This window comes from Varroa jacobsoni, unplaced genomic scaffold, assembly GCF_002532875.2.
Source record: "Varroa jacobsoni isolate VJ856 unplaced genomic scaffold, vjacob_1.0 contig02042, whole genome shotgun sequence".
Lineage (NCBI taxonomy): Eukaryota > Metazoa > Arthropoda > Arachnida > Mesostigmata > Varroidae > Varroa > Varroa jacobsoni.
This window is the reverse complement of record NW_019214744.1, coordinates 687-20,657: the sequence shown is the minus strand read 5'-3', so window position 1 is coordinate 20,657 and position 19,971 is coordinate 687. Positions and strand designations below refer to the sequence as shown.

The 19,971-nt window shown below is 41.2% G+C and overlaps 2 protein-coding genes across 2 annotated transcripts; one reads left to right on the top strand and one right to left on the bottom strand.

Annotated features, from left to right (window-relative positions):
• Positions 1 to 2,373: 2,373 nt before the first annotated feature.
• Positions 2,374 to 16,094, bottom strand: LOC111272335 (vitellogenin-6). The gene is made up of 15 exons (XM_022853744.2): positions 16,017 to 16,094; positions 15,330 to 15,631; positions 14,419 to 14,727; positions 14,155 to 14,303; positions 13,267 to 13,984; positions 12,659 to 12,798; positions 7,981 to 8,253; positions 7,547 to 7,656; positions 7,061 to 7,245; positions 5,555 to 6,490; positions 4,905 to 5,306; positions 4,593 to 4,702; positions 3,983 to 4,413; positions 3,642 to 3,862; positions 2,374 to 3,318 (listed from the first exon to the last, which is right to left on the bottom strand). The coding sequence occupies exons 1-15, from the start codon at positions 16,078 to 16,080 to the stop codon at positions 2,941 to 2,943; spliced, it is 4,728 nt and encodes a 1,575-aa protein (XP_022709479.1). The 5' UTR covers positions 16,081 to 16,094; the 3' UTR covers positions 2,374 to 2,940.
• BBS1 (Bardet-Biedl syndrome 1) lies at positions 9,325 to 12,652 on the top strand. The gene has a single exon (XM_022853745.1). It carries the CDS (start codon positions 10,522 to 10,524, stop codon positions 12,349 to 12,351), a length of 1,830 nt encoding a protein of 609 aa, XP_022709480.1. The 5' UTR covers positions 9,325 to 10,521; the 3' UTR covers positions 12,352 to 12,652.
• Positions 16,095 to 19,971: the final 3,877 nt, after the last annotated feature.

The window sequence follows — 19,971 nt, the reverse complement described above, 5'->3', positions numbered from 1 at the left end:
AATTGATTAACAACCTTGATTAGCAATGACCATTACAATGGAGGGGCAGAAAGCGAAGAACTTGGGTCTTAATCTATCTTCCTAAACTAGGACAGTGGAGATGTTCTTTGCAAAATATAGCAAAAAATCGAATGTGTAGGCGAATTTGTTTATTATGTGTTATGTCGGTGTACAGGAGAAATGAAACAAATGCGATAACATAGATGGCACGTCTATCACGTCGAAATGGATGACCTCCAATCGGGTGTAGTGTGCAAAGCCGCTCTTATTGCAAATGTCCGTTATTGCACGTAGCTGTTTATTTTCTACGTGGGTGTTTGTTCGTGTACGCGTGTGCGTACATTATTAATTTAGTGTGCGTGTGGTATAGTTGAAATTAGCTAACGGAGTAGAGTATGCAGAGATCGTGCCGCACTGCACGACAAATCAGCCTTTTCGCCATGAATGAATGGTTACCATGAATGGCCATGATAGTCATAGCAATATAGCAGTAAATAAACAGAGCACGAACGAAGGTGATTCTGAGTGAAAGCGACAACGGGTTAGGAGCAGTCGTTGTATGCGAGATGTGAAGGCCTAGCAGAAATTTGCAACGAAGCAGCTAACAATAGCGATGGCACAAGACATTGCTTAGGACAGCAGCAACAAACGAAGGAGTCGGCGTATGATTCTAGATATGAACCAAAGAAGTGAATGAACCTATTTCACATATTACTGTCAGTGCAGGAAGCATTTGTGAGCACAAATTTCGCAATAGCAGAGTGCAGGAGTCGAAACGCAGTATTTAATGGATTACTTGGGTTGGAACAAAAATGCTATGGTAGGCATGTGTCTAACGACTACTTAGTGTCCACTCTGCGTAGATAACAAAATCTCCCAAATAGCAACAACTAGCCGAAATATTTAAGTTTGTAAGATTATTAAAATGTTTACCAATAGTAACTACTAGTTCGTCAACTTTTCTCTTTCAAGTAAGCTCTTTTCGATAGCTCTTCAGAACTGCAGGTATGTGGCAAAGCAATGGGTCGATGATGACAATGAGTGCGTATGTATGTATGTATGCTTACTACATATAGTAAGGCCTGATGCTACGATAAACGGGGTCACCGTGCCTGCGACAAATCGGCAGGAATTCTGGGCTGCCTAGAGGAATCCTGAAATGTCCTAAGTATATATATATATATATATACCTGTGTATATATATATATATATATATATATATATATATATCAGTGTCCATATTAGAATATATGAGCAATGGATGGCAGAACCAAGACTATTTTTAGTAATGAAAAACGGAAACAATAATAGTAATGACATAATAGTGTTAGATGCGGTAACAGTTTGAAAAAGGCTCCAAGCTGGAAACTACTGATGATGCCTGGAGTGTACTTACTTAGTCGAAGATCGTCCACTGACGTAAGAATAGCAGCAGAAAGCTTGTGTGAAAACATTCTCATTGATGACAACCATCTGTCCCGATTAGCGACGAAGTAAATGTTGATGGCTGGCGTCAGTGAATAAAAGAAACGTTGTAAGAGATGCATGCCCAATTTTCGATAAAATCGCGGGAGTTTTTGTCATGAGCACAAAACTGCAGAGTCTTGTTTTCCTTTTAGATAATCGTCACATATTGATATAAGCATGTGACACTTTTTTATCGTGACAGGAATCTATTTGCATGATATCGCGCGAGCAAGTCCACTTTCTAGACACTAATTTTCACTAGTTGAGTATCATGTTATATTACATGGATGGATAGATATTACCTAGTACCTAGTAGTAGTACTTGATTTCATTCGACTAGGTACCGATATTATTGCAGATATAGTAGTATAAGTGGTGAAGGCGGTAAACTAGAAGAGTGATTTACTTAACGACATGGTCGAACGCAAGTTTAGATAGACCTTCGGCATTAAAAAAGTCGACAGTTGTTAAGATCCTACGGATGAAGTGAACCCTTTTGAGTGAACCGCATGGTGATGTCGATTAGAAGACAAATCTGAAGCAAGCTTACCTCAAGAGCAGGATCCTTCCACCACTTGTATGCTATAATTTCTTGTCCTACTCAACGTTGTAACCAGCTACGACAACGGAGATACATATCAAGCAGTTATATGTCAATTAATGTATTGAACACCGCACGTATAAAATGGGTAAGAACACCGAAACAACAAAAAAATCGTCTCACGTAACTATTCCTGATCATGTAAATTAGAAAGCCCTTTTTAGAGCTAAATAGATCTTTATTGTGGTTTCTCATTTATAAAACGAATGCCCTGAATACGAGTTGCGTACGTAATAGAGAACGCTGTGCGACGAGCAGTCCATGGAGCAGGGTCCTGCTCGTATCTAGAAGAATAAGACGTACCCTAGAATAAAACACCTTTTTATTTATACTTTTACTTACACTTTTAGCTTTCCGTTGTCCGCTGCTTACGCGCGTTCTTTGTGAAGGCACGTGGAAACAGCCAGTAATTTGGCATTGTCAATTCTTGCCGAATGTCACGTATGTACTTGTTCAATATTACTCAGTAATTAATATTTGCGCTAGCTGAAATCCTCCATACTACATATCTCAATAGATCAAGAACCATTCGTTCAGCAGATTTTATGGACCGTCTCGTTCTTTTTCAAAGTGGATACGTTTTATATTAGGACATCATCTATATCGCCCATCATCAAACAGAGCATACATTGATTTTCCTTGTTATTTTTCTGTACCTTCGCTTTGATCCGTGGGACTGTTATAATGGCGGGATATCTTGAATTTAATGTATTCGTTGATTTACTGCATTTTGAGAATTTAGCCACTTGGTTTCATTTCAGTTGGATTGATTCGCTCAAATCTATTTCTCTTCCTAGCCAAATGGTGCCATTTACTCGCTAGTCCTTGTATTGCTGTTGTGCCTGACGAGTTCGTTCTTTTGGACACAGCTGTTAGGCTACATGATCCTGGTCGTTTTCACAGTGGGACCTATCGGCACCTGTCGCTTCAGGAACGCTGCAGGTGCCGTCGGGCACGACAAAGTTGTACGCAAATGACCACGGTGTATTGTGGTGACAGCCATCGGTCGTATGGAACTCGTGCTGGCGGTCGAGATTGAAATCACTGCAGAGACCACATAGTTTGCCGCGGTAGTAGGGCGCCACCTGAACGAATACGGCCGAGCGGATGCCGAGCACGTAGATGCCGTCGATAGGAACGTCGATCATGAAATGACCGTTTATGTTCTTAAAGATGTGGGTGGGGATGTTATGCTCGTTCTTAACGATCTTCGGCAGACCAACGACAAGTTCTTCTTCAGCGTCATCCATCTGTAATTATGAAGTAAAAACGCGTTAAGGCCAAACTTTCAGATTCAGGTAAATTTGTTAATGAGACTCAATCGAACTAACCAACGAAGTCTCACCTAAGAAACAGTAGAATATTGAGAGATAAATGGGAAAAGGCGGTAACTTCTGTTAATATTAGCGACTACTTCTCAATCACATCGAAATATAAAATAGTATCTTGCACTATATCCAGTAAACTTGATGATATTGCCTGTAAATATTTGCAAAGTGAGTTTTCGCTGACGTTTCTATAAAGAGATGTCACTTCTGTGCTTATGAAAATATTTGATAGACGTTTAACTCACCTTTAACATGATCTTTTCACCAACGTAGTTGACTTCGAATATATGCATGTCCATAATGAGCTTGACGACCTTCCTGTTATCAACGGTATCCTTAATTAGCAGGGTAAAGAGGTGGTTCTCTGAACAATCTTTGGTTAGAACCTTCCAGCATTTGCTCTCGGGCATCTCGTAGATGACGCTATCAAACGTAGCTACAGAGTTTTTCTGGATGTCGCAGAAGCCTAACAACATTCACGCAGGCAAAAAATCAATGAAAAAATGAACGTAATGATTATCCAGGTCGTGTTATTCCTAAAAATGTAAGTCTAATTTGATCTACGCGATTGGGCGTGAATACTTACGATGGTACCATTTACGAGAGTAGCTCTGGAGATTGGTCATTCCAAGGTGGGTAGCCGTTTTCGGTGCCCAGTGCGCGCCATGCGAAATGGGAACGCTCTTCCATACGGACGTATGACGCGGTCCCTTGAACTCGATGTCGGTCACTCGTTTATTAAAATCTGGAGTCCGCACGACGGATTTGATGTGGATCTGGCCCGGTATCGTGTTATTTGGTCGCAAGTAATATTTTCGCAGGTATGGATAGTAAGCTGAACGTGCGATGACATATACCGTCGATAGATAAGGGCTCTCGTCGAGGCGTACTTGCTTGTTGAACTTGATCTCCATTACCATTCGATTCAACTGACTAGAGTGAATAATAAATTTGTGGCATGCGATCGGCATCACCAAACCCTTGGCCAGCCCTTTTGTACACCTCCTGTAGTTTGTCCTAATAAAAAAAAACATAGTACTTGCAATTTAATTCTAACAAAAAAAGGATCGTTTTGACTAAGTCGAACCTCCGGGGAACGCGATTATGAAAAGACTTTGGGCTATTTTCATTGAACAAGTGAACACATTAAGCGAATATAAAACATTTTAATTTTACAGCGTCTCTATTCAACTCACATGTAAGGGTTGCTAAGGTAGCCTGTACGAGTCTTTTCTATGCCAGTTTCAAGTTCTTCTAGCCAATCCTTCTGCTGATTGCTATGGTCATATACAGCATGAACAGCCACCTGTCGCAAACAGAGCGGACGTTCTAATTAATGTATTCTCGATTCAACCTCTGCCTTTGCTAAAAACGAAAAGTAAATATAGGATTCTGATTCCACTATTAACTATAAAAATTTCATTGACAAACATGAGAAACGGTTGATTTCTCATAGGTCGCAATGATCTTACGTATGCATAGGAATGTATACAGCACAGCCGTATTACCTCAGGTCCACTTTTGCAGTCCTTGCCGTAGTGTAAATTAATTTCGACTTCGATGTTTTGGCCATTATTGATACGCTGGACTTCGTCATGGGTCAGTTTCTGCCAATCGGTGATCGTCTGCTTGACTTTGCCAAGCATACATATTTTTAAGTTATCCTTCTCGTTGCTTGAGAACGGTGTACGATCATAGAACATCTGGAACCAATGGCTCGTACGGTCAGGCGTGTACGAATAACGGATTTCCAATTCGGATTTGCGCTTTTTGTTACCCCTAAACTCATTGGAGACATGCAATACGTGAACAAATGACGCAGGCAGATCTGCCTGGAATTCCTGGAAGCTCGAAGAGGGGCGTTCCAGAGCCTCTGGCGGTGTTATCTTGTGCTTGATTGTCAGAATCAACTGTAAATTCGATAAAGAGAACAGTGCTGAGTGTAAATAACAATATGTATGCTAGCAGTTAGATTGTATTCGTTTAGCCGTGATGGACATATGTAGTATTAAACTTCATGAAGGACAATAAACTCAATTTTCTCCCGAAAAATCTATTTTACACCCAAGAAATCTGCCTGACACGTATTTTCGATCCATGGGGAATATTATTTTAAGGCTTGTAAGAAGTCAATCGATGCACTTCAGCAGATACGTACGCCAGTAGTAGGGTCGGTCTCAGCAGGCTGAACGCTTAGATGGAACTTGCGAGGATGCCATTGCGGATTAGTGATCCAATAGTAGAATTTTTGCTTGCAATCGTACTTATATAGCCAGTCGGGTAAGTCCTCGTAGATGGCGTCATCGGGTAAATGGTGGCCCTTAATCTCAAAATTGACGCCGAGGAAATCTCCAAGCATGTTCGCTTTCATCTCTTTTAGCTCCTCAGTTTTGAAGAGAGGCTCGTACTTGTCATTATCAGGATTGTTACAATGATGTTGGAACACGTATGGTTGGAAATGATAGTCAACGACATCACGAGGCAGCTGAAAATCCCTATTGAATTGTACCTTGCTGGTAGCCAAGTTAACGTCCGCAGCGAAATTTATGGGCAGGTTAAGGCCGATGCGCTTGTTGAAACCTATTCCAATAGCTACTTGCATGCCGGGAATGTTGAATGCGTAATGCTCCTTGAGACGCGTATCGATAACGAGACGGTGGTTTAACTTCAGTTTCACGACGCCCTCCTTCGTCAAATCGAACGACGAATTTTTGTTTTTGTACGAGATCACTGCAGGCATCTCCACATGGACCAACGCAGGCAGACCGACCTCGGTGGGAATCTCAAAAGTCACATGGTGAAAGTTTACGAAACGGTGAACATCCATGTCAGCAGACAAGAGTTGCTTAAGCAGACTGCTTGGGGCGTGATCCGCCGATATCAAGGGTGCAAAGTGACTCTCATTGAGACTAATGAGATTAAGGTCGTGTCCGAACGCGCTCAACTGCATTTCGAAACGCATGGGCTTGTACTTCCTATGTTTAAGCTTCAGCTTCTCGTCCAGCTCTTGTTCATATGAAGACGCTCCGGCAGCGTCACGGGCTATACGCCTTCGACCAAAAAAGTTCCACAGACTGCGGCCAAGGCTGGCTCCCTAAAAACACTCGATATAATAGATAACTCGCAGAGTGAAAGCTTTTTAATGGAAATCTAGGGCTTTTTCGTCTTTTTGAAAGCGCGGAAAAGCTTTAGAAAAAATATGGGCTTTAATGGACGATACCTTGATTATCGTTCGATAGGATAAGTTTTTGCTGGGATCTTCAATTATTTTTCAATAGCAATTTAGAGAAGCAGATCATTATTTGTTACTTTCGTAAAGTATATTGTGTAAAGTATCTATACATATCAAATATCTATATATATATCAAAATATTAAAATTTCATTTCAAAATGTTAAAAAAATGCAATGAGCAAACGCTAGAAAGTTATCTACATATATATAATCGAATATAGTAGTTCAAGTTTTTTGACAATTGCTGTATTAATTTTTTAGGAACACACTAAGCTTAAAAGTTCGAGAGTTAATGGTAAATAACTGAAATTAAGTTTCGAAACGGACGTTTTTTTTTTGTTGAATTCGTTAGGCTATTAACTTGAAGAGTGATACTGTATTAGCAAGGATTGACTGGAAGTAATAGTTAGTCGGTAATTAGGGCATACGTACTAATGTACGGGGGCTGTGCCAGTAGTCGGTAAGCTTCTCCATTCCTTGTTGACGCACGAGTAAACCGAACTTGTTAAACAGGAAATTTGCCATGTAATTTCCGAATCCGATGTGGACCTGACTTGGCAAGTAGGAGTCGGACATGATCACAGAGCGTATGATATGTCCCCCATAATCGTATTTTGCTGGAGAGCAGTGGTACAAAAAGGATTTGTATACGATTTCGTCTTCTTTTGAAATCATGCGAAAGCGTCATAGGGAAATTAATGCTGAGTAACGTTTGTCCCGTATATTTAGCTCATCTCTATCAATCTTAATTCAACTGAACGGTTCTGACTACAAAGGCATATGATAATGATATTATCTACAGCCGACCTAATGATATGTATAACTACGAAATTTAGATGCGTCGGTGCTTTGAGGGTAATTTCTGGTCACAAACCTTTTTGACAATAAGTTTGAAGCCTTCGAAAATAGACTACTTACGATCGTAGCTAGCGGAGAGCTGCATATGGGAGGTAAGAAAGTCCTTCCTTTTGAATTCTGATGGGAACATATCAATTACCTTGGTGATCACATAGCGAATGTGCTGAGCTCTGTTTAAACATACAGCAAGTAATAAATTAGCCGATGTGTTTTAGAAACGCTCGAGACGACCCGCTGGCTCCTAGCAAAGCCCTAATATGTTTAACTATCAAATCTTAGTTAATTTATTCACCGTCATATACTTTTATGTAATTACGAATCCCAAGAAAAAAACAGGTGACAGTAGCTGTTTTTTTTTTTTTGAGTTTGAAAAGATTTCAGGGAGAATTTTGTACTGCGGCAGGTTGCTTCAATAAAACGAACACGTCTTAAGAGACCTATTTGCAACAGCTAATTGGTAAAGCTAGGTAGAATCTTCGGCGTCTGACACTTACGTTGCCTTGAAGCAAGGGTGGTTTGTCTCGTCGATCTCTTTAATCATGGATAAAACGTATGACCTAACCTGGTCACTCGGCTCGTTCTTGAGTCCATCAACGATGGCCTCCAAAAGGCTCAGTGGCGGAGAGCTCTTGAATATCGCAATCGAAGCAAGTATACGAATATCAGCAGGTTTTGTTGAATTGAGGTAGATGTCAGCAGCCATCTTGCGGATTAGGGAGATGTGTGCAGGTACTATCCCTATCATGCCGTTCATAGCATCGGTGTGACTATAAAAACATCGAGTAAAAATATTAATTTCTTTATTTAGTTTGCGGTATGTTAAACATAAGAACAAATCGTCAGCATCATTGAGGACAGCTTTTCATTGCAATGTTGAAAAAATATTGACCGTTCTTCTAACTAGAAAGCTTTAAGTACCAAATTCTAATGTGGGTCGTATCGAATCCGGGTTGGTTTAAATGCCTTTACTCAGACTTGAGATAGAGCGTCTGTAAGAATTGGCTATATTTTACAAATATATTATGATAAACCCACGAACGCTGTTTTTTTAAGTGTGCGTTGTTCAAAAACGGTTTAAAGATGACTCTACCGCTTTCGTTCTGAAAATTTGAATGTGAAAGGTGCTATTCGTAGTGGTCGAACTATTACGAAAAAAATTTGACGAAATTAGCGCGAAAGTTGTGAAAGTCCAACACTTTAGTCTAGAGCATATGAGTTTCCGTAATGTCATAAAGTAACTAAAAATTCACCATAAAACAGTTAAATAATATAAAGAAAACTGCCTATAAAAAGCTCGTTGTTTGGGTGCCGCATGACGTGCACAGTTGTGCACGTCATGCGGCACCCAGATGCATTACGGGTTGTTGCCGCGTAGCAGAACGACTGATTCGGACCTCTACTGGCAACAAGTAACAAAATCATAACGAGGCATAGAGGAAAACTGACCGGAACTAGTCAATAGAGAAAGTGTCGCCTTCCACCATGACAACGCCAGACTGCACACATCTATAACTACCTGGCAAAATATAAGAGATCTTGGATGGTAAACTTTAATGCATCCGCCATATAGCTCGAATCTTGCACCATCAGAATATCCTCTGTTTTGATCTTTGCAATTATATTATAGATTCCGCTTCAATAAAGAAACAAAAATAGTTTGTTACGATTTTTCGCAGAAGCTATGCAGTAGAGCATTTTACGATGTTACCAAAAAAATGGCAAAAAATTATTTATAATCAAAATGGCACATCTTTGGTTAAATGTTTTTTTACTTAGCGTGTAATATATATATATATATATATATATATATATATATATATATATTACATGCTTTTATAAAATACAACTAAATCCGAAAATAAATACTGCTGATAATACGGTTGGTGCTATACAAATACATACATACTAACTATCTAACGAACTTGTGGCATTGTGGTAGTCAGCAGCCTATTTACATATAACAACAACAAACTACCAAGAATAATTTTTAGCGAGATGGTAATCATGAGAAAATCTGCATCGCCCTAGATCACACAGGCATAAGGCAACATTACTGATAATACATTGCATCTAACAGCAAGCGAACATTAGTGTGATCCAAAAAAACTCAATATCGTGCTGTACCTATTCGCCTTTTACGAAAGTTGTCACCAATTGTCAGTTTTCCCCAGCTAACTCCCCTGTACCCTACCTTACTGATAGTCTCCGTAACTGGTTTCTATGTGTCAATTAAAAAAATATCGTTTTTGCCCCTCCAGGTCCTTATCCCTCTTTTAGGTCGTTTAGAGGCTTGGGCCCTTTTGCTAGCTATCCGTGCCATGATACGAGCAATCGCCTCCAAGCTGGCAAAGCTACTGGTCGTATCTCGTTACATTTGGCCAGTCTTCCTGCCTTCGCCTGCTACCCTATACTACAGTATACCACACCGCCCTAAGGGCCAAAGGCTACGTTTCGAAATGTGCCGGAAGTCCGTGTCCGGCTTTGTTTCCATAGCGACCTCCAAACATGTGGTTCTTCCTTTAGCCAAGCTCTCTCTGTGAACCCTATACGCAGTTACTGGGAACAAGTCACTAGACCAACGAACTCAGCTGACCGTTCAGTCGACGCGGTAGGCACTCAAAACGAAGGAGGTAGGCGGTTCATGGTCCTGAAGTTTGATCACCCTGTCAGAAGGGGCTACCAGCCACACAATCGTAATTGTCAGAGGAATTCAGAAACGACTGTTGCTTCTGTTTTATTTAATTGACTTTTTGATAATAGAAAGACGGGCGCTTGTGATCATATATGCATCGTGAATAGCTAATAACGGTTAGTGTCGTGATTTGAAAGCTTACTTTCGTCGGTAGTGGGACGTGGCCAAGAAATGAAGGGGACGTGCGACGAAATGGAGAAATTTTGAAACCAAAAAGAACAGTGACAGCTTCATTAGCATTTTATACTCGCTAGAATTGGAAAGATTTAATAAAATACGAACGCATTTGTTCGAGAAGCATTTTAGCGAAGAACTGCCACTGTTAGCAACGCCGTCTAGGCGAATGGATGAAGAACGCCCGTCGACTAATGGCAGTGGAACGTCAGGGATACCGGCGGACCGCTGGCTTCAAGCGTATCATGACCGGTTCGCCGGCTTTAACACCATTACGCCAAATATTTGCTTGGCCGATCTGTTTGCTGACGGCGATACGAAACTGCTCATAGCCGATATGGGAGCTCAATGGGGTAAGCAGATGCAGCTGCGCGTATACAAGGGTACAGCGCTATTATCCGAACATACCCTGGTTGATCTCCCCCTAGCTATTGCCCCTTTTTATATGAATCTACCTGGGCCAAAGACACCAGCCATAGCTGTGGCGTCAGGCAGCTCGATCTACGTGTATAGAAATATGCGCCCCTTCTATAAATACAGTTTACCAGCGCTAAAGGTAGCTGACGCCGAAATTGAGGCATGGTCTACTGTTCTACAAGACGGGGCTGACCTGAACGTTTTCCGGGATCTGCTAGTCAATGTACTGGCTAGCGGAGAATCGCTCTCTGCCAAATCGGAGCACTTTTTAACTACGTCGACTATTCAGGACGCGGAAACGTTCGTTCGACAGCATGCGGAGTCACCGTTGCGGCGACAGACAGTGCTGACGACACTCTCGACAATGAAAAAATCTATGCACGAGGAAGACGCACTTACGTGTATCGTCCTGGGGACGGAGAATCGTGACGTTTACATCCTTGAGCCGGATGCTTTTACGGTACTGACGTCAATGACCGTACCTGCAGTGCCTGTCATGATGGACATTACTGGTTTGTTTGACGTGGATTACCGCATTCTCGTCGCCTGTCGGGACGGCTGCATTTATAGTCTAAAGCGTGGACAAAAATCAGCAAAACTGTGCCTAGAGCTGCATAGCCAAGCTGTAGGACTGTGCGTGAGACCTTCACTTGGTTGTGTTTATGTGGGATGTATGGACCATAGTCTGAGGTGCTATTCCACACAGGGAAAAGGACCCAATAAGTATGCTCAGCTATGGATTGTGCAGCTAAATCACGCGATTGTGGCAATGCAGTCTATTACAATTAAGTCGTTGGGTCTTGAGCTTGTGGCTGTATGCTGTCAAGACGCGAATATTTACATGTATAAGGAAAAGGAGGTCGTCGACGTTATCGACACTGGCGATCCTGTTACCGCAATACGTTACGGCCGACTTGGACGTGAAGACAACGCTCTCGTCTACGTTACGAGGTCGGGTGCACTAACTGTGAAGATTCTAAGACGGAATCAGACGTTCGAATCGCTTGGGAAAGCGGTTAACAACTCATCGACAAATCTCACTGCCGGAAACAAGTTTGTTATTCCGAAGAAGACGAAGTTGTTTGTCGACCAGACTATGCGCGAACGTGAAAATGCTGCCACGATGCATCGGGTCTTCCAACAGGATTTTCAGCGGATGAAGCTGATTGCCGCACGTCAGTACGCCGAAACGATCCAGAAGGCTGGAGCCATACAAACGATAACGACTGGTCCAAACGGCAAAGAGCACTCCATAGCCGAAGTGAAACTGACGGCTCGGGTTCAAGGTCTTGGACCTGAGTTCGCCCTCATCATAACGCTTTCCTGTGCAAAAGATGCGTTTCCGCCACCGTGTGATCTGCTAATTGTGTACTCTTACGATTCTAGCATTTATCGACTTGACCGACCTTATTGTTTCCTACCCTACCTAGCTCCAGGCATAGCTACATCGGTCAGCGTGCGCGTAACTTGTATTAGCGAATTGCCTGTGAGCGACTCGATCAAGGTCATCGTGGTTCCATACGACAGTACAGCTCCATCTGTCACAGCCCTGATTAGTATGCCCGTCGCTCAAAACGTGTAACAATGATGATTACGTTGATGGTGATTATAATTACGGTAATTATGATTACGGCAATGAAAAAGTGCTCCACAAGACCACACATTACATAGAAAATCGGTACGATTCAAGTATACTAAATTACCTGCTAAATGTACTACTACGCTTTACAGTAACTTGGTGGGTATAATATCCAGCTGTGTAGGGAATATGCTGCCATTAGATCTACATTGACCTTGAGATTCGCATGAGACTTACGTGGAAGGAGAATATAAAGGGAAGACGGCATATGTTGAGGCAATCGATATAAGTTGACTTTTAGTAAACTTACGTGAAATGCTCGAGTGACTCGTCGTCTATGACCTGCTTAAGGAATTCGACAGATTTTTGTGTCTTGAGGTTGCGGGCAATGTGGATATAGTTTTTTAAAGCTTCTCGGTTCTCTCTAGCTACCTCATACTCGGGAACGAGCTGTGCACAGATAACACGCACACAAACAAACAAACAGAAAGGCGACACAATTCTATTGGTGAGACAGGCGAAACACGAAAATAAAGGACCGCAATTTTTTATTTCCAAACATATCATAATAAGTACAGTAGCACTATAGAGGCAGGATAACGTTAAGTATGAACTTGTTATTAAAGCTTGCAAACGGTGAGAGCATTGATGAAAGGAACAAACTAACTAGACCAATATGAACATGATAATGTTCATACTGTCATCAAATGTAATAGGATGTTGTATACTTGTGCAGTATTGATCCGTTTATCTTGTTTCCCTAAGACAGCTGTACACTGTGTTTTCATTGGCTGAATAAGCTGAGTGTACTGGCCAACATTTTAAAACCCGTAAAAACATAGACATTAAAGCCTACTCTAATAATAATCATAGCTTCTAAATATGTACTGTCTCTAGTTAATTTTCAGAATTACTAACCTTGTCAAAGACCTCATTTTGCAGTTTCTGCCCTTGACATTCAGGGTCGGCGTACTCCGGAGCGTAGGTTGCCATACGGCAGGACTCGTCCACGAGAGCAGTGTATGTCAACATGCATTGCATACGCTCTCTGGGGAATGTATTCATCAGGTCAGACTTGCAAAAATCTAAAATAGTGTCCAACGTGGTCTGGCTGTACTCCAATATGCCCATATAGATTCCTTTAAGGAAGGACAATATGAATCGCGTATCGAGTTCATTCGATGTAATCTTGTCTATGATGAATTGGATACCAGCATTGTGCCCAGCGGCAGAGGTGACCTCAACGAAAGTCCTGTGCATTTGAGTCCTCTTGTCTTCAGGGGCTTTTTTCACAATCTTATCGAACACTTCCTCCATTCCTTGATAGTCAAGTAAAGACACAGCTTTGATGGCCTCGCTAAAAGACCTTGCAGGGTCCTTACGGTCGAACATACCAAGTTGGTCTTCTTCATCGTTGCTGAGAGCGGCTAGTTCCTTGAACTTCTCAATAGCCTTTTTGCTGCACCCCTTCAACTCCCAGTCTTTAACGTAGCTATTGGCTTTCTTCATATCGATTGCTCGCTTAAAGCCTTTCTCTGTCGAGAAGTCCATGTTTAGAGTCTGATACACCTGTGTGTCGCCTTGAACTTCGAATTTTTCGGTTATATGCTTAGTTTCAAGGAGTTTCAGATTTTGCCTGAACATCAAATAAGGTTCAAAGTTGTTAATACGCGCTTTGTTCTATCTAAAATAACATAGAATACTTCACCTCGCAACTTTTCTACTGCCCCGTTGATCTATCAATGTCATTTATTGAATACTATTGTCACGTCTGTATATTATAGATATATAGGTCTTATTACTAACTTGGTCGTAAGTTTCACGACGTTGCCATATTCCGTATAAGGAGCATGACTGACAGTCGAACGGGAAGAAGCCTTTTCTAAGACCAAGTTCGTGTTCTTTTCTGTTGAAAAGAACTGATAATAAGCATTCGAGCCCGAAGATAGAGGATGCTGCAAAATGAACAATCAAATCAAATGATTCCCCTTAGGTACCAATATTTCCTAGCATGTACATAAACACTCTATATAATGACAAAAAAAATCAGGATCGAGCCAATGAACTTACCGTATTCACAGACTCGCAGTTCACGCAAGGGTTTGCCTTGATGGATCCGTACAACTTCGAAGCGGCACGGGAGCATTTCTCATGATCGATCACACGGCTAACGTTAAGCACTTTCGCGTCAGGGTTAGTCCAGTGCGGAAGACTTTGTTGGTTCCAGTAGACGCGACAATCGCCATGAATTGTTGACTCCACGCTGTCGTAGGTGTGTATGCCTTGTGGTTGCAGGTACACGTTCTGTAACGAGGCTAAAGCTTTTTTCAAGTTGACGGACCACATAGGGTCTAATGCATGGGTCTCGAGATGCTGAAACTGTAAAAGAAAAATCGACACGATAACCAATAACTCGCCTAAAACTTCTATCGCCAAACTTTTGGTGTAATTAATGAAAAAGTATGCTTCTCAGTTAGCAGGGAAACGTTCACATACAGGACGAAGGGCATATGACCTTAAATATTTATGCCTCAAACCGTTTTACACCTATTTATCTTAATAACTAGCTTTCAGAAAATAAAGCGGAAGCCTAGTGGCTACAGAAAAATAATCGAATTAGTATTTTAGCTTCATCCTGAGCGTGTTAACGATGCATCGTGATATTGTTATCCCATCGCTCGATTTAATGAATATATTCTATATTTTATAAAAATGCATCGATGTGCTTGATTCCATTTCTAACCGAAGCCTGTTGAAATCACAAGCTGCCGCTGATTCCAAATGCAATTGGTCTCTTGGCCCTGTTCAACATGTGTGTACTGAATAAAAAAGCATTACAATTGCTGATTTTTTATGATCATTTTTGAAAAAAACAGTCACAGCAATAGCGCATGTTTATGGCAATTTACTTTATTTCCTTTTCTAAAAAAGTTACCTCTGTTCAGTTATTAGACTTTAGTAGGCAACGAATGGGAACCCACCTTATATCCCGCGCCGTCTGAACGGTAGGCGTACGTTACGACAAAGGGTTTTTCAACCATTTCGCTCAGGTGATCGTTTTTCTCGTACGTTAATTTTTCAACATTCGTCCAGTTAAACTTGGGATCGTCAATTATAGCCAACTTCAGGTCTTCAAACTTCATTGCGACATGCAAGTCATCAAGCTTCTGCCAGCGGACCACTGAGCGGAAAGCCATGCCAGGCTTATAAATGTTCATCACACTAGCCTCATATTGCATCGTTCCTTCATAGGAGTAGTTGTACTCCTTTCCTAGCTCGGCCGCTGTAAACAAACAAGCCAAAACAATCTTATTTAAACGAACCACGTATGCAGATAAAAGCTTCCTATATCCACTTTAAACCCGGCTTCTTAAATCGACTGAGCCTTCCAAAAGCTGAAATCAAATAGACGGAGAACCACATCAAACAAATCGAGGTAATGTAGAGTACGTCATCTGCTACATAGGTCCTTTCCTGCTCTACAAGACTTAGACGTACGTTGTTTATCCAAATTAAATAATACCGAAACACTGATTTTCAAGATCAACTCATGCTGAACTTAGTGACTTCCTGTGATAAGATTATTGCCTTTCCGATAGGGAACATTATCGATACTTAAGAAATGAACGGAATTGGAATCACGCTCAGGTCAAAGCTCGCGGTCTCACAATTAGCCAGCACGAGTAAGCCCAGGCCCAATAGCGCCGTCCTGATTTTTCCGTGATTCCCCATGGTAGAAGGCGGGACGCGTTGAGAGATCCATGACCTGTACTCCTTTTATACCTACCGGTTCCATTGCCACTAGGCAAGAGTGTTTGCTGCAGAGAGATTCACTAAATAGAGAGTAGTGCAAAACGGTAACAGACAGTCCTCTCACAAACGATGATGATACTATCCAATCGTAAAAAACAAATTGGCGTTATTTGAACCGTATTATTTTTCTAGAATTATTCTTTTATGCTAAAATTAATGGACTTGGATCTTTTTCACTCTTCTCGTAATTTATTGGTACCTTTGTACGTGTAGCATCGTGCTTCGAGATAGTAGTAGTCATCATGTTCCAATCTGGTCGAGTGCCGCACTTCGAATCTTTCAATTCTGCGCGCATTGCTAGGATCGGCGTACCTACGACAAACGACGTAGGCGAGGATGATTGCAACGAGCATTTCAGATAAACACAATGTACAGCAAATTATAGATAGTTCCCTCGGAAGTTTAGAGAGTAGAATTCCGTCGCATGCATTATACTGGGAAAAATCCGTTTTTGTATTATCTCTATGGTAACAGCATAGTTAGTTTGAAGTAAGTTATTGAATTCGACCCATCTACGGTCACTGAAATGGGTCCATGGCACATTTGAGCATAATTACTTAGGTTTAAACTCAGACAAAGTCAACATTCATTGCCCTCGGACCTTTTCTTTTTGTGCCAAATGAAAGCATGACTCTGTATGTAATAGGTATAGTACGTATGATAACTTATATTGTTTGTAAAATTGAGCGGAAATTGCCAAGCCCTAGCATTTTACCCCGTGGAATGCTCGTATTGCATCGGATAAAAGGGGTGATGAAGCAAACCTTTTTCTTAGAGTTTTCGAATACTTGACGACCCCCTGCAAATATTACCAGGCAAGTTTTCTGATCTTTTCCTAGTGGCTAGTGCCAACTTCAAATTGCAGAGCCCGGATTCAGCGCAGCGTAGCGCTAGAAAACGGAACATCCTCAAGTGTGAATTGTTCGCACCCAGGTAGTGAACTCCTGAATTTCGCAAGAACTCGACAAATTCCAAAAGGAACTACTATTACGTAATACAAATGTAATTCTATTAGTACTTGTCTTACGAGAAGTGATCAAACAGCCGCCACTTGACGAACCCGCATTATTTTGCGTTGGGACTGATTTGGTAAAACCCAAGAATCTGCCACTGGCTCAAAATACTAAATCGTTATCGCTTGTGAATTTAGTAGAAACGTACGCTAGCTTATAATATGATAGTACTATTCCTGCTTTCTCTAGCAAAACGAGCTCTTTGAAACACAAACAGCGATTCTCTAGAAAGTGAATAAGGACCCTGTCTTCTGATATTCAACTTCCCTTTGCGCCAGACGGGCGAACAGCGCTCAGAAATACGGTTAGTATGCATCGAACTTATTGATGCACCCAACTTACATTAATTTCACGGTATTGATCTCACGTTTTAATGACGGCACATAATTGGGGATGCGAAAAGGTGCCTAAATGTAGAAATCGATGAACTAAATATAAAGGTGTCGGTTGATACAAGTAACTAACTAAGTTCACTAGTAAATCTATGCAATGATGTAGAAATAATTATTTTTCAAAATATGCCGCCGATCAGTTATCAGCAATGCATTCTCATAACACACGCTGGTACTCATTTCAGAAACTCAATTATAGTAATAATATGTCGAAATTAATTGACCTCAGTGTATCATATTCAATAAGTATGCATTTATATTTACAATTTTTGGACAATTACACGGATAAATGCAAGAACCTGTCGAATCCAGGTAAGGTGAAAGTGAAAGAAACTTGAATGCGGCATCTTCATCTTCATCTTCATTCAGTATAATAGAACTTGGTAAACAAACTTTTTGTCCGTACTTGAAACCAAAACACGTTTATACCAATTACATTATATAGGGTAGGACAAAAGTTTCTTGACAGTTTTAAGTCAAATGTCACTTGATAACAAATCAAATGAAGACCCTTAAACTGTCACGGTACTTTTGCCTTGTTAAGTATATTTAGTTTAGTTATGTAGTCACTTACTTGCGAACTTCTCTAGGCAGCAAACGCTCTACCCTTTTTAAGCAGTCGTTTTTCTCCGTTTTCTCAAAATAAGCGCGCGCTCCGCATGGAGATGAAACAGGTCTTGTTATAAACAAGAACAACAGCAATGTCTTGATATTAATAACCTTCGTAACGATGCAGACTATGATGGAGTCTATGATGATGACGACGATTAGATATCAAGGATGCCGTTGGCTGTTGTTGCTCGGTTGTTCCTGCCAGTCTATTCGCTCTGCCTCCCCCTCAACACCGCTTTCAGGTGATCTTTCTCCGGGAGAGCAAGACACTCTAGGTATTTTTCTATTCTCCTCTGACATTCGAGACTCCTAGATGATGTCGGATGTACACAGGACTAAAACTAAGATTGCGTGCACAGCGGCGGCAAAGTGCAGCCCGTGTATCAAAACCTGGCACTATCTAAAGAGAATACTGCTATTATAATTGCTGATGATACCCGAAAAGGGGCACCTCCCGGTGGTAGCAGAACTATGGGCTGTGTTGTCCTCGATACCTTGATACGCCTGATGGTGGTCCAATAATGGAGTCAGCACCCAGTCGACGAAACACCATTAATTGTGAACACTAGTCCCGTCCAAAATATCGTCATTATTTTAAGCGCCCAGGCGGCGTTTATTATCTTTGCCACAATACGGAACAGCCCAGGAGGTGTTTTTCTCTGTATACCTTAGCCCATGCAGGCGTTTATGCGCGAATATTTGCCGTAATGATGCCCGAATCGTCCATATTGCTAATGAAACGCCTATTTGACACAGTTTATTCGAGGCAAATTAAAGACATTTCTAAAGTTAATTGTATCAATTTTCGTTCATTGTTTTATTTATTATTTTGACAAGCCTGACCATTGATGACTTCGTCTTTTAGGACATGGTACCGTTACAGCATTGATCGGCCCTGTTATTTTAGAAGGAAGCTTGAATTATCTGGTCCAATGCGTTTTATGGATAGATAAAGCAAGATTAAAACGGATCTGAGCTGTATCGAAAAGAAGATGTGTTGCACTCAGATAACAGATTTCAAGAAGTAATTTTTGCTATCTGCCCTGCATTAAAGCATGCTTTTACTCTAGATGTGCCCCGTCATGTATGCATCATGGCTGAACCTTTAAGGTCTGTCTTCATCGCTTGCAAATAGTCTTGAAGAGCCTACGCGTCCTGACTTGCTGCATTTGTCACAGTTAAGCTGCCAGGCACAATTGTTATATGAGTTGTCGATACTAAGATTATATGCGGCAGGGTAGACCTCTATAAGGACAATCATTCAAGAGCATATTCGATTTGAGGCAACCTTTGGTGCCTGTCTATTTGAGGTTTGTCGTCGAAGAGATCTTCAATCGATTGCAGCGGACTGGCAGTTTCTATTTTAAGCCAACTATGCGAAGAACACCCAATGAAGAGAAAATTCGTGCAGGCACGCAAACCAAATAGTACCCTTGCTTCAGTTTATAGCTGTCAACCTTCTTTAGCTAATCACATAGCGGGGCGCATACACATCGAAACTATCACAAATCCTCTGTCAACGTATCTATATACACATATATATAACAGGTTATTAGAAGCAATGGAGAGCATACTATGCATTATATAGGTAAGGTAGTTCCGTAGAATGTAAACATCTATCCGCAGTTTAGCATGACTCCCCTACCATATAGGTGTAGAAAGTAGCCAAAAGTTCTTCAGAAACTACTTGGAGTTCTCAGTTCAGGAATTCGTTTATCCACATACTGCATGGCGTACTTGATTAGGTTTTTCTTTCTTCATTTCCAGTAATCATGTTAATGTGTGATTTCACT

Coding starts and splice junctions, on each gene's coding strand:
- BBS1 (XM_022853745.1), top strand. CDS start 10,522: ATGGATGAAGAACGCCCGTCGACTAATGGCAGTGGAACGTCAGGGATA.
- LOC111272335 (XM_022853744.2), bottom strand. CDS start 16,080: ATGGGGAATCACGGAAAAATCAGGACGGCGCTATTGGGCCTGGGCTTA. Junction 12,799..13,266: donor AAAATGAGGTCTTTGACAAG/GTTAGTAATTCT, acceptor ATCTGTGCACAG/CTCGTTCCCGAGTATGAGGT. Junction 4,414..4,592: donor TACCTTAGCAACCCTTACAT/GTGAGTTGAATA, acceptor TTTTTTTATTAG/GACAAACTACAGGAGGTGTA.